At 41.6% G+C, this 18348-nt stretch overlaps 3 protein-coding genes across 3 annotated transcripts; all 3 read right to left on the bottom strand.

The window, feature by feature from the left end:
- Positions 1 to 676: 676 nt before the first annotated feature.
- Positions 677 to 5725, bottom strand: homeza (homeobox and leucine zipper encoding a). The gene is made up of 3 exons (XM_080503777.1): positions 5394 to 5725; positions 4536 to 4629; positions 677 to 4114 (listed from the first exon to the last, which is right to left on the bottom strand). The coding sequence occupies exon 3, from the start codon at positions 4085 to 4087 to the stop codon at positions 2084 to 2086; it is 2004 nt and encodes a 667-aa protein (XP_080359903.1). The 5' UTR covers positions 4088 to 4114; positions 4536 to 4629; positions 5394 to 5725; the 3' UTR covers positions 677 to 2083.
- A 2263-nt stretch (positions 5726 to 7988) lies between these two features.
- LOC308135720 (dehydrogenase/reductase SDR family member 1-like) lies at positions 7989 to 11426 on the bottom strand. The gene is made up of 9 exons (XM_080503814.1): positions 11179 to 11426; positions 10430 to 10578; positions 10076 to 10219; positions 9883 to 9962; positions 9643 to 9775; positions 9407 to 9547; positions 9252 to 9321; positions 8629 to 8709; positions 7989 to 8520 (listed from the first exon to the last, which is right to left on the bottom strand). The coding sequence occupies exons 2-9, from the start codon at positions 10571 to 10573 to the stop codon at positions 8384 to 8386; spliced, it is 930 nt and encodes a 309-aa protein (XP_080359940.1). The 5' UTR covers positions 10574 to 10578; positions 11179 to 11426; the 3' UTR covers positions 7989 to 8383.
- Positions 11427 to 11961: 535 nt separating this feature from the next.
- On the bottom strand, positions 11962 to 14333 carry LOC308135004 (dehydrogenase/reductase SDR family member 1-like; the record flags this gene model as incomplete). Its single annotated transcript, XM_080502868.1, has 8 exons — positions 11962 to 12482; positions 12582 to 12662; positions 12885 to 12954; positions 13064 to 13207; positions 13355 to 13487; positions 13741 to 13820; positions 13907 to 14050; positions 14190 to 14333. 8 exons carry the CDS (start codon positions 14331 to 14333, stop codon positions 12346 to 12348), a joined length of 933 nt encoding a protein of 310 aa, XP_080358994.1. The 3' UTR covers positions 11962 to 12345.
- Between the last annotated feature and the right edge of the window lie 4015 nt (positions 14334 to 18348).

The following is an 18348-nucleotide window of genomic DNA, read 5'->3' as shown; positions in this document are numbered from 1 at the left end:
ACTTTCCTGGAAACCATGAGAATCTAAATCAACAGAATTCCATATATTTCCCCCACTTCTTTAAAATACTGTTTGGGATTTTTCTTTTTTGTATATGCGTCTACTCTTTTGAGATGCGGCTGTGTTAGAAAGTGAATGTTTCCTGCCCTGAAAAAAAAAAAATTCTTTGTTTTCATAAAGGAACACCCGCATCATTCAGCACTCCAACCAGGTGAGCCACGGCATCTCTCACCAGTACCGGTACACTGGTAATGGTTTTACTTGTCACTGAGTCAGGGTATTTCTGTTGTCCTCAGGACGGGGACCCCGAATGTCTTCCAGCTGCAGTTTATGAGCGGATTATCCATGCAGTCTCCCAGGTATTGAGAAATACCTACTTGAGGACGCGTTTGTTATCGTTATGCGTTCGTCAGCAGCGAGTTAAATTGTTTGTTTTTTTTTAACACAAAAAGCTTTAGTGTTTAGTACAAAGTTTGACCTTTTGTGGATATGTAACCTTTGCCATGTTCTTCTATAAATCGCTCTGGCATATAGGATTTGATGGACCTAAAGTTTAGCCACTTGGATGTGATTTCTACTGGTTCATTTGACAGCCACTTGTCTTCACTGAATAAAAGCGAATACCATCAATCACCACTGTGCGCCAAATAATTGTTTGCATACACGTTTATAAAAGGCAAATCTTTTACTGGTTTCCAGTGACACAAATGTGCAAATGAGAATCTTCTCAAACAGGGAACAAAAAAAGTACATCAAAAACACAGAAAAAGAAGACACTACATGTTATGAACGTCTCTCCATAGCATGATACTTTAGCTTTTTATGACTAAAAGGAAAAAGAAACAAAAATGATGCACACTGCTTTGTAGAGTTTCTCATCTAACCTCTCATTCCTAAGGAACTAAAACTCTGGCTTCATTTGAAGCCCACTTTATTTTCCATAGCTCAACTAACCAGTTCTTTAGTGTGAAGTTTTTTTCCTTTTGCGAAACGCAGCAAAGTCGGAAATAACTAATAGATACATGAACCGATACATTGAAAAATATGTTTCCGCTACACATCACAATGAAAACTAAACTCTTTTTTTTTCTTTGGGTTGGAGTCCTTTGCTACTTACACAGTATATGGACTCCCATCTTATCTAGTTTGCCTATATTATAAACAAGTCATACCTATATCTATTAAGACAGAAGAGGAAAACACTGAACTAATCAATGAGTAAAATCGGACATTTTTGATGTTGCTCTTGTCGCCACAGCTTAGTACTGTTAGAACGTCTTGTCAATTGTGCAGTTTTTTGCAAAAAAACAAAAAATAAAATTCACTGAGCGAGGTATAACAGCAGTTCATTATCTTAAGGGGGAATCATGGAACAGGTCTCAAAAATCCATTGCAGACATGATATGTGAAAAAAAGAAAGGAAAAAAAAAAGCCATTTTAGAAGTAAGTAATCCATGTAGATTGATAGGAATTGTAGTTTTTGGATAAAAGTTGCCGGCGGAAATGAGTTGATTTACTTACAATGCAGCAGGCTTGAAATCCAAAGTGCAAGATATCAACGTAAAGTGTACATGTCCAGTGTGCTTGTCATGAGAAGGAATAACTGGGTGAAAAGGAATGAGTTACGCACAGTGATCAGTAAACAAATGAGTCAATGAAGACATTTCTTTTTTTTTTTTTGGGGGGGGGGGGCAGTACGATATCTGCCATAACCAGGTACCAAATGTCCAACCAGTTAAAATCATACTGCTACAACAGCATCCTAGCAAAATATGTAGAAGAGATATCTAAACAAAAATAAGCTCAGAAATATAGAGCAAACCAGTGTACAAGTAACTGTTTCTATTTACATCAATACAGGCAGCACAATTAATTTTCAAGTCCAAATATATTAGAATGAGCAGGGAATGCAGCATATATAAAAACAAACCTCACACTGGGCTTGTACTGGGAAGACTGGATGTCACAAACCTGCCTTAATTAAAGCAATATAAACCAAAGTAATCATTTCACTTGATGCTAAAGACGGGAGGGTGATGGTGGTTGGGGGGTGGGTGTCGCCTACCAACTTCTATAAATGCTCTTAACTAACGATAAGTTCCTGCTCAGTCTCCGCAACATCCCGAGCGGCAAACCAGTCCCGCACCTGCTGGTAGCTCATCCTTGATTTCTTGCATAGAGAGTCAAGGTCTTTTTCATGCAGGGGGCCCGTCGAGAGATAATAGACTTCCAGCGGCTGGAGGTCGGGGGAATCCGCGCTGCTTCCATTCATTGCGGATTTTCGCTTGCGGCTGCCGGGCCGCGAGGACGTCCCGCCGCCGTTGGTGAGGCCGCTGCTGCTCTGCTGGGCGGCGAGTTCTGCCAAGAACTGGTCGCGCACGCCTTTCACCCAGCGCAGCTGGCCGTTCTTCACGGCATACCGCGTGTCCCCGAACCACTGAATCACATCTGCCCGAGGTAAACCTGTAAGCTTAACGAGCTCAGTGTAATCTTCGCTCTTGGGCCACTGGCAGCGCAGGAAATGCTGCTTCAACACGTCCAACTGCTCCTTGGTCTTTCTGGGCCGGCCTGCGGGAGTGAGAGCGGGCGACGTGGACGTGGAGGCCCCCGAGAACTGCTCCGGCGTCTGAGGGGGCTTGTTCTTCGCCGAGTGGACCGACTTCTTTGACGCGCTGGTTTTACTCGGAAGCGTTTTACTGGGCGACGCCGACGCCGGTGGCGGCGGCGGACTTCCGGATGGGGACGAATGGGGAGACGACGACGACGGCGGGGCGCTCGTCGACTCCTGCGGGACGTCTGGCTCGGCCTTGCACGTCGTGGTTAATTGCAAAGGCTCGTCCTCGCTCGGTTCCTCGTCTTTGACGCTGTCGCCATCCACGGAAAGCTCTTCCACGACGTCAAAGCTCGGAGTATCGGCGACCCTTTCGCCGAACGCTTCCAGGCTGTTGGACAAAAAAGTCTGAAAGAAATGCGAATTTCTGATTCCGTTGCCACGCGCGCCTTCGTTGCTTTTTACCCCATTGGGCTGGCGAGATTTTGGAGTGACGAGTGGAAGCGGCTGAGATTGCTGCTCCTGTTTGCTCGCGACAGCAGTGTTATGCGAGTAGCTCTGAGCCGCTGCCAGGCTTCCCCGACCAACTCGGAGCTGGTAACGACTGTCACTGAACCATTTGCGAATGTCGTTACGAGTCAGCCCAGTTTCTTCCTGTAAACGCCTGAGCTCCGCCTCTGCAGGCCAGTTCTCTCTCAGAAAGCTTTTGCGAAGAGCCGCAAGCTGAGCTTTGGATTTTTTGTAGCGTCCGTGGCGGTGTGGCTGTGGCGACGACTCCGACAGATCGAGGGTTACATCCTGTGCTGGACTTGCTGGTGCGTCTGCTGGTGGGCGGTAGTAGTACGAATCCTGAGGTGGTGGGAGGGTGGAACTGAAACACGGGGTTGCAGACTTGGCTGGTTTATACGTATCGGGTGACTCACACCTCGGCTTCTTCTGCGGAATGAAATGAGAGACCTCCACCTCAGCTTCTTCGCTGTCTTTATCCTCAAAAACTAATTCTTCAAAACCTTTGCTGTTGCTTTTCTCATTTTTCTCCTCACTGGGTTCAGGGGAGTCCTCGCAGATATCAGGAACCGCGAGCTTGCGCCTCGTTTCCTCAATCTCCTCCGAGGACCAGCTGATTCCGTATTTAATCCGCTGCACCATGAACCACACTTTCACTTTGTCCAGTGGCAAGGCACAAACCCGGGCCAAAGTGCTCACCTCCCTGGAGGATGGATATGGAAATAGGTTAAAGGCTTGGACCAGCTCTGGAATTGTGTCAAGTTCACGGGTCTGATCCGACTGAGTCCACACGAGTTTCAGTCCCTCCGACACCAGAGGCAGGCACACGACAGAGTTGTGGTTGGTGGTGAAACTCGCCACGCCACTTGTATTGCTTTCAGCTGAGCTGGCGGAGTGACGCAAATCCCTGGAGGACCGCTTAGCTTTAGGCTTTCCTTCACATTCTGGATTTGTTATTGCTCCTTCAAAAGGCTCCTTCATGCTGACAACAAGTCCATTTCTGCCGTTCCGTTCAGCTTGCGTTGCCATCTGGGCGATCAAAATGCGCTCTTTACCCTAGGAGAAACAGAAAAGCAACGATTTAGTTCTCGATTTTTTTTTTCGTTTTGTTTTTTTGCTCGTCTTTACTTTGAAGCCGCCTCAGCAAAATAGATAAGATCAGAGCGAAGAGAAGGACATTTTCACCTCAAGAGTACAGATGCTGATGTTTTAGGAACTTTCTGTTCTCATTTATTCTCAAAGTCAATTATCTGACAGCTGCCTCCCCTTCCCCCCTACTTTGCTCCCCTTCTTATTCTGGACACTCTGCGAAACTAGTCGTATACTCTGGCCAGACTGCGTCTCCCCTCCCCCCAAAGTGTGGAGACTGACTTTTGTTTTGTGTGAGGTGAGGGGCGGGAGGGGGGGGATTGGTGGCAAAGGGTGGGTGCAGAGGGAATCGGCTCCATGAGAAATCCATCACAATCTACTTTCTCACCCTTTTCAGTCTTCGGGCTTTGTTCCACTTCCAAGTTCTGAGTCACGAAAGATAAGTGCAGCCTCTTCACGAAGACGGCCGCCACAACAGAAACCTGTGAAAAGATTGAACGTGTATTAGTAGCACACCCAACATTTGAAGTGATCAAAAAAAAAAAAATTATAATTTGTTTTTAAACATTCTATTTACAATAAATATGACTAAAACTTTTACTAAACATGTTTTCTTCAGCAACAGGTATTCATGTAGCACTTCATATCACAGTGTTTGATAGGATGTCAAACTGGGAGCATTTTTATCCATCTCATCTTTGGAGCAGAGCTTTAAAATGTTACACTTTGCAGTGTGTTTATACTAAACAGGTGGTTCAAAAACATGTAGAACAACCTCCTAAATTCGGGGGGGATTTATTCTTTTTTTGGGGGGGTGGGGGTGGGGGGGGGGGGTTCTGCACATTTGGTTAGTAGGTAAACTCAGCCTGGGATAGACTTTGTTTGGATCACAAAAGAAAGTACCCAAAAAAAAAAAACATGAACCGACAATTACGAAATAAACCCATTATTGGTGACACACTCGAAACCCACCCGGGAATAAGATCACGTGACCGTCGTCTCACCAACGTGTTTATTATTTCTACTTCCAGGCGGGCATAAGAGTTTCATCCATTGCGTCTTTTCTTTTAGTCGGACCAAAGGCGTTAAAAGTTGCCCAGTGTGTGTGTGTGTGTGTGAGAGAGCAACAAAAGCAGTGCGTGGCCCCCCCTCCCCTCTTTATGGCGTACTAAGTAAAACGCTTCCCTTCTGCACAGGCGCACTCCGTCGTCAGACACGCTTCACTGAAACATAAAAATAAACTTACCGAAAATGCCCAAACAAGCCTTTATCCACGGGCTTTGTCCGCGCGACACGAAGCCGCGAAGAAAGTCGGGAGTTCCTCGTCCGCTCCCACCGCTTTTTTCACGGCCGAAGTTTAGCGGCTCGCCAGGAGGGAAACAATACCGTCCGTCTGTTTGTTTGACCCTTGTCTTGTTTCCCAACCGCCTCTCGGTGGATTACGGTCTGGATATAAAGATGAGAAAGCCGATCAAGTTTCGTCTCCGCTCGCGCTCGCGAGTTCAATCCGTCGGCCGGTTTTTTGTTTTGTTTTTTGTTTTTCCCCCCCAGCAAGAAGAGAATCTACCAACCGGAGAGCATTTCCAGATCTGAATCCCGAGTCGCTCGGTCCGACCGTGGTTGCTTTTGTTCTTTAACTGAGAAGTGTTTCCCCTGTCCGGCCAGATCGTGGCGAGGCGGAGCCGAGGACCAGGAAGTCCAGAAGGCCCAGCTCTCCCCCAGCAAGCTCCCCGCCTGTGACGGCGGCTGGTGGGTGTGCCAGTCTGGCCGAGCAGGCCGACGATTGGAGGGACCGAGCGCCTGTAGAATAAATCCGCGACAGTAGGCTAAAAAAAAAACACAAAAAAAAACCCTCTCCATGTCGGCCACCCAGCGGCACCTCCTGTACCAAACTCGGACAAAAAAAACCAAAAAAACATCATCTTTTCACGTGTAATGATCCCCTTAACCCCTGGTTTCCAAGTGTGTTCCTAAAATACTCTTTTAGGACTACTTTAGGACAAAGTTTGGGAAAATATGTCTCAACTTTCCTGAGTTCACCCGTTTGGTTTATCTCATTTTTATTTTATTTTATTTTTTATTTTTTTTACTTTAGTCTTATTTGGAGTATTGGTTAGTCAGTAGCATATCTAAAGCTTTCAACTAAGTACGAGAGAATTAATACATTTATTAAGAAAATAATGCATATTTTCAATTATAGTATTTTCATAGATTTTGTGGCAGAAGTTTCTATTCGGCTTCTTGCTTTTTAAACGTTACAACAATGCATAGCAACTTTAACTGTAATAAATGTTAATAAATGCACCTCAAAATTTTTTTTTTTTAAAAAGAGCACCCAACAACCATCCATCTATTCATTGATTTATTGTCTAATCGTTCAAATTGGCTGGAGTTTATCCCAGCAGACATGCGGTGGGCAGGACATGTGCTGGACAGGTCATCAGTCCTTCACAGACTGACTGACAATCATTTATACAAGCATTAGCCGTCCCCTTACCAGAGACTGAGAGTCATCAATAAATCAAGCAAGCGTGTCTTTAGGTTGTGGGAAGAAGCCTGACTATTGCTAAAGGTTTAAATGCACACAGGCACCATGCAAACTCCACAAGACTGTGGCCTGGAACCAAACCTTACGTCCTCTCATTATTAGGAAGGTATGCTCACTACTACACCGCTGTTTTGCCAACAAAACCTATAAAGATGAGACAAGCTCAAGCATTAGCGTATGAGTCACTGCATATGGGGAGAATATAAATAAAAAACAAAGCTTTTTGAGGATGGTCATTTACGTGGCGGCCAAATTAACACAGAATGACCCTTATTTTATTTTCCATATAGACTCAACAATTCAGCCGAGGATATATATATATTGATAATATTATTGGTTACATTGTTTTGGACGATAGAAAATACTGTCTGGAACTAAATGAGTTTCAAGCAACAGGAAAGTTAAGAATAAAATAAAACAAAACAAAATGTTTTTATCCTCTCCAATGTATCTTGGAGCTGTCCAAATAATTCTATGTGAATGAATTTTCAAAACATATTCTAACATATATATTTTGATTTGCTTGACCTTCTCTGTAAAGGTGAAGATGATCCACTTCCAAAAATCTGTGTAAATCAAACGATTTCAAATGATCCTTATAGACCTCTCTCTGGAATTGAAACTTGAAGAGCTCAATATTTAGTATATATTTGGAAGTACATTTTGACAAGTTTAGAATACATCCTCTATTTGGACATTGAGGATAACCAAATATTTTGCCATTATCTTTGAACAGGGACACACACACACAAAATAATGTAACTCGGATTATAAAATCTTTTCCACACCAGGTTAACCCAAGATATTTGTCACCTATTAAACTAAACCTAAACCACCCTCAATGAAATGGTCACGAAATAATGCATACTCGAAATCCAACAAACTTCACTTGTATTTGTTCAAGCAGGCTCAGTAACTATTTCCAAATTAACAACGAAAACAGCACAAATAGCAATAATACCTATGATCTTGGCTGGTGGACGATGAAAAGGCTTTTTGTTCCTTGTTGAAGATGCAGCTTTTAATGACTCATCAGGACACCCAACGGAGGTTTACATGTACTCACAGTTCCTACGAGGCATTTATCAACTTGCTGGCTTTCCCTTTCTACTATAAACAAGATAAAATGACATCATCAGCAGTGTTTCAGTGATACGAAGTGTCCTTAAACAAATATCCCAAGTCTGTGACAGTGCAACATTCAACCACACTTAATAAGGGACTGGACTTGAAATTACAGAAAGTATTAAGAAATGTGAACACCAGCAGGGAAACATTACTTTTTTTGTTAAGTTTTTATTATTTAAATGAACAAACAAAATAGCTGATTCATAGTATTGGTATTAGTAGTTTGGTAAATATAGATTATGTAAATAGTAGTGTGTAGTTTAATATATATATATATATATATATATATATATGTGGCTTATAAAAACTTGCAACAGATAGCAATCTTCACATTAAGTGGAATGCAGAGCATGGCCTCCTTCATGTTACCTTCTTTACCTCAAGCTTCAGAGATTCACACTGATGAAAGTCATTGAATAAAGAATAAAAAGATAGATGTGTGCGAACATGCAACTGGATAAATACTCTTTCAAAAGGTAGTATATATATTGTGTATAGTGTATAGTAGTGTATATTAAAAGAAAATGGTTGTGGTCTGTCAGGAGTGATATCGAACATCCTCAGAAGCGGCTGTTTGCCATGGTGAGCAGGATGCGAGGCATTCGAATGAACGAGGGGACGGCGGCTGAGAGCCAGGACAGGTACGGGACCTGGGACAGGAGGAACTTCAGGGAAGAGTAATCAACTACACCCCTCCCTAAAAAAAAAAAGACATATACAAGACATATTGGAGTTAACTGTTGAACTGTATATAGTAAGATTACATTTCACATAGATCAAAAAAACAAACATAATCCATGTTTACCATCAACATCTTGTATCCCATAACGCCTTGCCAGGTCACAGTTCATCAGTACTTTCCCAGTCAGTGACATCAGATTTTTATCTGTCATGGAAAAACAGAAATGACAAATTAAATATATTCACAATGCAAACGTACAGGCCTTTCGACATCTATCATTTTCCAATGTAGAACCCATTTTTCCACTGCTTTATCCAGCTCTTGGATCGCTGGAGTCAATTCCGGTTCCCTGTGGGTACAGGTGAGGTACACCCTGGACAGGTTGCTCGTTCATCTCAAGGCAAACGGAGACAGACAGTCATACACACTCACATTCACACCAACATGTGATTTAAAGTCATCCATTCGCCTGGAACGCACGTTTTTGGACTGAAGGAGGAAACAATAGTACCTGGAGAAAACATGCAAATGAGAGAAAGTGAAGCTCCCTTGCCCGACTCCGACTTGATCCAGGATTAGAAGTGAGAGTGCGACCCACCACACTATGTGAGGCTCTGTCATGTAAATGTTTAACCCAAATCAGGACTTTTTTTTTTTTTTGCAGATTTGATTAGTTATCAGTGCAATCTTCAATAAAACAATCTTAAAGTGCTGGTTTAACTCAGTGTCAGATAAGACTGTCCTACCTTTTGCCAGGTTGACAATGCACCTCCCGCTCATTTCTGTGGTTTCTGCACAGGCCATCAAATCTTTGAGCTGAGGAGAGGAAAAAATAAATACACTGAGTACATAATTCAAGTAGCTCTGATGAAAATTGTTTCTTCGCTGGACACGGGTTTACGTTTGCATTTATGCCCGGTAGCACGTCGATCTCTGTAAACCCACAAAGCACTTCTGTCCGAACTGCTCCAGGCCAGAGGCTGACGGAGACCACTCCCCTGCTTTTGAGCTCAACAGCCATGTCGGCTGCCAGCCTGTCACACTGGGAACAAACAGAAAAAACAAAACAAAACAGGCTTTGATTGCATGGACAACCCAGGCAAAATAAATAAATGTTATATGCATGACAGGACTTACGGCAGCTTTACCGACACCATATGGCACACTGAAGAGATACTGCAGGCCCCCGATAGACGAAATGGTCACGATCAAACCTCGACCCTGGGCCACCATCAAGCGGGATGCATAAACAGAGAAAAAGTAGTGGCCCCTGCCAAATAAGGGGGGGGAAAAAAAGGTTGGTAATCCATTTCATTTACAAAAAAATTATGTAACAGAGACAAAAAAAACAAGTTGACAGTAGAATACATACGCTACCTTAGACCTGCATTGTTGATCCTGTCCCAAATAGACGGATCAGTTTCCCAGAACTTCTTACCCATGTTCTCAAAGATATCCTGGAACAGCACAACATGTTGTGGGGTGAAGTTGCATCCTTGTTCCTGCTTCCTGATAGTCAAAGTTTCGGAAAACAGTGAGTGTTTCTTGTCATTCCAGTAATGGTACCGACCTGCACCCCAGCATAGGCATTGTTCACCAGCATATCCAGTCTGCCGTTCTGTTCACGTTTGATCTGTTCAAACAACTCTTCGACGTCTTCGTCTTTTGTAGAATCACAGATTACTGGCACACAGTCGCCACCCCTCTCTTTCACCTGTGTTGAAAATAACGCCAGACAAAGAGAATGACAAGAAACTATTTGAAGCTCAATCATCTTAATACAAATCTGAAACTAAATTCTTTAACCGCTGTACTCAAGTTAGGGTCAGAGGAAGCCGGAGCCTCTCCCAGTGGTGACTAGACCAGAATCAAATGGCCAGTGTTAACCACAGTACCCCCTGTATGCATTTCATAGACGTTTCACCTGTTCAGCTGCTTCTTTCAGAGTTTTCTCCTGCCGTCCTGTGATGTAGACGGTGGCTCCGGCCTCAGAGAGCTGCAGAGCTATTCCTCTGCCAATGCCCCTGGAGGCACCGGTTACTACACACACCCAGCCAGACAGAGACATCCTCTCTGGGGGAGGAATCAAAACCAATACCATAAATATAAGTTCACACACACCATGTAATGTGAAAACACACAGTGTGAATGAATAGCCTCCAAGGGTGTCATTCGAATTAAGCGTAACACCATTGCACAAATGAAGCAGCGCTACTGCCATCTACTGTACAGAATGAAAATGACTTTTGGGAGCGCTACAATTTGAATTACATAACCCGAAGGACCACCTTTTTAGATAAGATGCTGTTGTTAATGATCATATTAGTGATCTCATGAACACTGCAGTGCAAAGTTTGCCCAAAACCAACAGATTAAAAAGTCTGGTTGTGACCATGGCCACATTGAACCACAGTGAACCTTGATGATTCACTTTTTTTGGTATATAAAACACTTTTTCTGTTTGAACAAATTGTTCCTTTTTTTTTTTTTTTTTTTTTGGCACAAAATGTTTCACACAAAAACACTCGTTTTGAACGACTGCGCTGACATTTATTAGCTACATTTAAATCGTCAACGGTTGAAACTACTATTTAACGCATTGCGTTGCAACGTCAACAGAAAGATGCATAAATAAGTCCGGGAAAGAAAAAAAGCCTACAACAAAAAAAGTACCTCAAATCGTCGGATCTGGTTTGTCGAGTCCAAGTTGTAGTCGCAGAAAGGAAGAAACGTTTCGGTTTTGAATGTTTGCCAGATGTCGGTGCTGGATCGAGACTTTCAGCGCGTGCCAGAGCCGCGGAGCTGCAAAAAGTTGTTCCGTCGGGAGGATTTACTCGTCCCAACTCCCTCCCTCCTCCATGAAAAGGACCTTCAGGCTTGCTTTCAGATACGCTTTGAAACTAACGTAAACCTGTTTTATAACGGACAGTTATTTATTGTGCGTAGCCATACCTCTTGACGCATGCGCAAAAGCAATGTGTAGTGGTCTTAACGAGTAAACATGAGAAGTTGGAATGAGTGCGCTATCCGGTATGGTCTTGGATTTATTTTCAGTAGATGGCGCTGCAAGTCTTCCCTTTCACACGTTTAAATAATCCATTATTCTTGGGATTATAAAACCCACATACCGCCTTCTCTGCAATCGGATGATTTTTATTCATATTAGGGATGCCGTTTTATTCTTGAAGTAAAGCCGATTATTCTACGGTTTGTGGTATTTTGACTTCCAACTTTCCTGTGAAGAAAATATGAACTGATAATGCATTGAAACAAACCATGATTAACTAATGCCAACATTGCAATATTTCTTTTAGTGGATCACTGCAAGCTTCTTAAAAAAAAAAGTTTTGACCGATACATATCAGAATACAAGGGCCAACATTAAAACAAATGTAAACAAGTGTCACCTTTAATATTTATTAAATGTTTATCATTTTGTTAAATACAGTAGTGACAGTCGTAAAACAAGTACAAAGTGAATGAGAATTAAAAAAAAAAAGTTAGACAAAGACAACGCCTACAAAATGCAGGGTCTTCAAAAACAAAAACAAAAGTCCTTTTGTCCCATGCTTCAGAGGAAACATGACGCAGTGGTTTGAAGAAACTGGATTTGTCCACATCGTGTGGCTGCTGCACAGTCAACCATTAGTATTCATGTTAAATAGACAAATACTTCAACTTCACATATTCATAATCAATAAGTATTCAAGTAGATGCACATTTGTGTATAAATACAAAACAAAGTTATCCTTCAGTCATTAGTAAGAGTCGTATGAAAGTGAAATGACAACTATTGGTCACAAGACAATACTGCCATGTCAGGAGTGATGTAGAACATCCTCAGAAGCGGCTGTTTGCCATGGTGAGCATGATGCGAGGCATTCGAATGAACGAGGGGACGACGGCTGAGAGCCAGGACAGGTACGGGACCTGGGTCAGGAGGAACTTCAGGGAAGTGTAGTCGGCAACATTTCGCCCTGAAAAAAGGCAGATAAACAAAATATAACCAAGATCAAATTGGACATCTTCTAAAAAAACAAAAACAAAAAAAATGTATATAGAAAAACCACATTTACCGTCAATGTCTTGGATCCCGTAGCGTCTTGCCAGATCACAGGTCATGAGTACTTTTCCAGTCAGGGACATCAGATGTTTATCTTTCAGGCAAAAAAACCAAAACATTTGCAAATAAGAAAGCATGGTAAATTAAATGATCAACTATTCCGAGGCCTTTGCAAGATCACTTTTTGGCTGCATGTCATAGTAAACAGAACATACATGCGGTTAGTTTTCATTCCTAACCACACCTTTCTTTGGCGTGTCAGAAATTGTAAATACATTTAAGAATTTGTGGCATCTCCTACAACACCTAACATTACCTTTTGCCAAGTTGACGATGCACTTCCCGCTCAGTTCGGTGGTTTCTCCATTGGCAAAGACGTCTTTAAACTGTGAAAAAGAATGTAGATTTTTTTTTTTTTTTTTTTTTTTTTTTAGAAGACAAGTCAAGTAGCTACCACAAACAAAGACTTTCTGTTCGGGGGAGGGAAAAACTCACCTTTGATTCTTCACCTTTGGGTGCTTCTTTCTGTAGCACTAATTGGGACACAAGCTCCGTTTGTACTGCTCCAGGCCACAGGCTGACGGAGGCCACTCCCCTTTTTTTGAGCTCAACAGCCATGTCGGCTGCCAGCCTGTCACACTGGAAACCAACAAAAACGAAACAAAGATTTTATTGTGCCGACAAGATGTGAAGAGAGATTTACTTGATGACATAACAGATGGATGCAATTACACGGTACATGTACCGCGAGTCAAAAACATAAATCTTCATGGGAGGAGAACTTACGGCAGCTTTGCCGACACCGTATGGCACATTGAAAAGATACTGCAGGCCCCCGAAAGACGAAATGGTCACGATCAAACCTCGACCCTGAGCCACCATCAAGCGGGACGCATAAACGGAGAAAAAGTAGTGGCCCCTGCCAAACGAGAACATTTTTCCATTGTAATTAAACACAGATTCGTCAGATTTTGAAACATTCCATCCAGTGCTCTGCTTCTGACGTTACATAACTACAAAAGGTCAACTGAACTTCAAACCACACGGCGAGAACAAGTCGACTATCAGCTGATGACTGGAAAATTCTCATTGGAGTCATGACTCTGACACACTTGGCTGACAGTGATTCAGCTTGCATCCAAGACATGACTCAGCAGAAAGGCATACGCTACCTGAGGCCCGTATTGTTGATGGAGTCCCAAATGGACGGATCGGTTTCCCAGAACTTCTTTCCCATGCTGCTGAATATATCCTGGAAACGCACTGCCAGTGTTAGGTTTATCATTGCACCATTTTTCTTTTTAGAATAGTATCTTGTCGCTGAGTACCGATACTGACTTGCACCCCAGCATAGGCATTGTTCACAAGAAGATCCAGTCTGCCATTCTGTTCTCGTCTGATCTGCTCGAACAGTTCTTCGATGTCGTCATCTTTTGTAGAGTCACAGATTACTGGCACACAGTATCCACCCCGCTCCTTTACCTAGTTCGACAGGTAAACACATTACATCACGAAAACACAAACTGAGCAGGTGCAACGCTTCGTTTGAGACATCAACCAGACGATGACGGGGTCACGTATTCGTAAGTCACAGTGTGATTCAGCCGTTCAGAAGTTGTACCTGTTCAGCCGTTTGCCTCAGGGTCTTCTGCTGCCGTCCAGTGATGTAGACGGTGGCTCCGGCCTCAGAGAGCTGCAGGGCTATTCCTCTGCCAATGCCCCTGGAGGCACCGGTTACTACACACACCCAGCCAGACAGAGACATCCTCTCTGGGGGAGGAATTGACACAACATACAATACCAGTAAGCTCAAATTCACACTTGAGGGGAAAAAAAAAAAAAAGTGTGCGTGGGATAAACAGGACCAGAGGTCAATCAGGTCTAAAGTCATCTGTCCAGAGTTCACTGCATATCTAGAAGAGGCGTATTATTCTTGCACAATTTCTCTAGGTTGAGCCAACGTGTTGATAAGTAACACAGACTGACGCCTGGGTGACGTGTGTGAGAACAGTCACACAACTTTTGAAAAGAAATAGTGAAAATCCTGCCTCGGAAATATCACAGATAATGTTGTATGCTCCATGAAGTTTACACAACAAAGCACAGTGCTGGGAATGTGGCTTGAAGCCACAGGAAAACATTTCACAGACGCTTCTAATTTAAGTAATCCACAATGTAAAAATCATTTTAGTCGTTGAAATGGCACAACGTATTTGCAACAATTAAAGACTTGACTCATCTGAAGAGAGAAACGTGACTAAAACTTGGATTAATTTGTTTGGAGGTTGTGTCCCAATCAAATAAAGCTCGCGGGACCGTTATTTAACTCAGCACATTGTTAATCAATACAAATCAAAACTACGATACCGTATGTCACAGAAAGCACTGGATCCCGTCTGTTAAATCCCAAGAAGATAATGCCCTGCGAAGGAAGCTGGACAGGGAGACTGAAGACCCAGCTCTGCGTCTCTACTTAAATAAGACGCTGATTTGTCTGGAAGCGACAGATTGTGTACGGAGACCTTCCATACGACAAGTGAACTGCGTCTAATCACGCCCCCTCATTATAATATCGCGAGAACACGTGACGCGAGGCAGCGTGAATAAAGTATAATTTCAATTTTATCAAACGTCATTGATATTGAGTCAAACCCTGACTGGATTGAAATAAATATTTTCACCAGTTAATTGAATCCCTATGGAAGTGACAGCTGCGCTGTCTGGCGCATGCGCCTTTGGTGTTGTTGTGCTTTGGATAACAGTTTACATAACCTGAACAAAGAAAGAAAGTCCCCCGTTGGATTGACATTGACAGCTCCGCGCTTTAACAACAAACGTTTACTCTTAATTTAATCCAAAACAGTGCATTTAAGGCAATTTTGTTGAAAGTTTGTGATTAAGACTTGAGTTGGGTCTCTGCTATCATTTGTTATTCATCTCATAAGATTGATATGGATCTTCAAAATAGTCATGGTAGCCACAAAACAGACTAAATAGATATGTTTGACAAATGATCACACCATAAACACAGCCTGAATAAAATAAAATAAAATACAAATAAAAAATACTTTTATTTTTCTTAGTTGCAGTTCCACATGCGAGGGGAATAAGCCTGTATTATTTTTCAGCATGTGTTTTAAATATTATTCAGGACGTATCCAATTCAAAATCAGTGGAAGCCTCAGTTCTGCATTAGGTTTTGTATGATGTATATAATCACAAAATAATTAGACTTACGTAAACAAATTGTATTAAAATAAATCAGAATACTTGAAACTCAAAAATGATCAAAACACTATAAACCTATCAAAAATAAAATAACTGGCGGGCTTTGTTACAGCCTGTCTCTTTCATAATCCCCCACATTCTCGTTGAACTACGTTTCTTTCTTTAAAGGGCGCACGAACCTGTCTTTGATTAATAGAATCAAGACGACCAAGACAAAGGTTTTATTTTTTTGTTTTGTTTTTTTCTACTGTGTTTGTGTCTGATGCCTCATGGAGTTGTGATGTTTGATCCATTTGCGGATTATTCAAAATCTAAAAACATCTCTTTACAGCCTCTCTCTCTCTCTCTCTCTCTCTTTGCACAGTGCGTGTTTTATTTGGGTTTGTGCTTGTGAGAATTTCCAGTAACAGTGTATTGAGCCGAAAATTGGAAGTGACGTCAGAAAATAGCAATTTGCGTAACAGTACTCTTTCATCACTCGAAAGTTGAACATGACTGCAGAAACAGACAACTGATCTCCTCGATGATCCTATAATCAGTACATCAGACATAGAAGCAAATAGCAGCCTCTGTTGACCATCTTTGCAGCCAGAAAATTACTGAAAACACTGTGATCCAAAAAGTAGGAGGATTATGAAACATGCGCCTATTGATTCAATACATTGAGTTTACAACCACTGAGGTAGTGTTTCTATATTTAAACAGTAAGTCACATTCTCCTATCATTTTAGCCTCTCAATCATCTGACTCTAAATTTAGTCATCAAGGTGACTGTCCTGCTCTTTGTCAGTGCAGCAGGTCATTGGCAGTATTTTAAGTCTCAAATGAAACTGGTTCTGTTTTCTCAGGAAATGAATCATTTTACTGATAAAAAGCGACGTTACAGTTAAACACCACACATGACAATTTCTTTTGAACCATGGGCAGTTCATACATACTGTCATTCCCCTGTCTGGGTCAATGCTCTCGGCTAAATGCATTACAAAAAATGGAATGTTTCATCTATAATCTGCTGCTTATTTGTCTTGTATGTTTATCAAATGTCTTCACGTGACAAATTGATAAGGATATAACGTCTAATTAACTAACCGTGTATAGATTACACCTCCTCATCTGTTTTAAGGTCAGTGTTGTTTGATCAAGACGAACCCACTAAATCCAAGAATAAAAATAGATCTTAATTTACATGCCGATGACATAAGATCATTGATTCGGTGTATATGACCAACATTTAAATTTGCATTTGGTGGATTTACCAGCTGGACAGCTCTGATATCTGATCCCAATGGATTTTAATAAATTTGATCATGTGAGTCATTTTGAACATACATAAGCATATATAAACAGCTACTCCTTTTCTAGCATTTTCCCGTCTTCGGTTATGATTAAAAACTACCAAGTTACAAGTGTACAAGTATTAATCGTCAATGTCCAATCAGTCACCACAAGTTCAATAACAAAGCAATCAACCCAAGAGTCACAAAGCGACTGGTGAACACAGTTTGCCTTCTTGTGATTCGTGTCTTTCCAGTTCAATTTGTTGCAACTTTTGTCTGCCTTCTGACTGTTTGACTGTGATATTTAAAAGTTGGCTTTCTGGCACTGAAATCATGATATTTTATTTGCCTTAGTGTGTACTGTTTGCAAATATCTGCAAATATTTGCTTCTCCTCTTCTGGGAATCCAGCTCTGTTCTTGGACATTGATCAGTAATGTCGATATAAAAACGTTGCTGATGGAAGAGGGATATTTATTTGACAAAGGCAGGCCAATGGCTGGAGAATCGCACTTCATTTGGATTTCCCTGTTCTTCATGTCAGTGCTTCTTGCTTCTGACAGCAGAAATGGTGAGGAGCATTACATTATTTTCACGTCAGTTTGAAACCAGACTGGTGCATTAAAAGTGAACTGCTAATCAAATTCCATGGGAAGTATATACTAAAAAAAAAAAAAAAAATGAATAAAAAAAGAATAGAAACAATGATGTGAGGATACCTGGATCGGGACGGAAGTGTGTGATTTTGTTTTTCTGATCAAATTTGTTGAAAATTTGAAAACTATTCAACATCACACATTGTTCTTTGCTTGTTGGTTAAAAATGCTTAATACTGTCCAGCTTAACACATTATATTACATAATAAAGTGTCTGAAATAATGAAGTGCTAAACTGACATACTGTGTTTGTCTTAATATTCAAGTCATTGGTAGAGAAAGATCAACGGTGGACGATTTTTTCCAACCGAGCCTTGTAAGTCCCAAAAGTTGATGACTTCATAGTACATATACAATCGTGCCAATAATTATTGATCCCAAAAATAACAACAATATATATTACAATATATTTATTTAAAGAAATAAAGTTTGATGAAAGTGTGAATAAAGGATCATTAAAATGTTCCTTTTAAGTGAGTAATGTTAATTTTCCCTGCAGCCACTTCATGTTCAGCCCTGTGATGGTAAGTATTTCTTTATATTTATATAAACACATACAAATGCATGCAATGAGTTTTTTGTGTGTGTGTGTGAGGTCGAGCTGCAACATGAGGGCCTGC

This window comes from Blennius ocellaris (assembly GCF_963422515.1).
Source record: "Blennius ocellaris genome assembly, chromosome: 10".
In the NCBI taxonomy this organism is placed as follows: domain Eukaryota; kingdom Metazoa; phylum Chordata; class Actinopteri; order Blenniiformes; family Blenniidae; genus Blennius; species Blennius ocellaris.
This window is presented reverse-complemented; position numbering and strand designations above follow the sequence as displayed.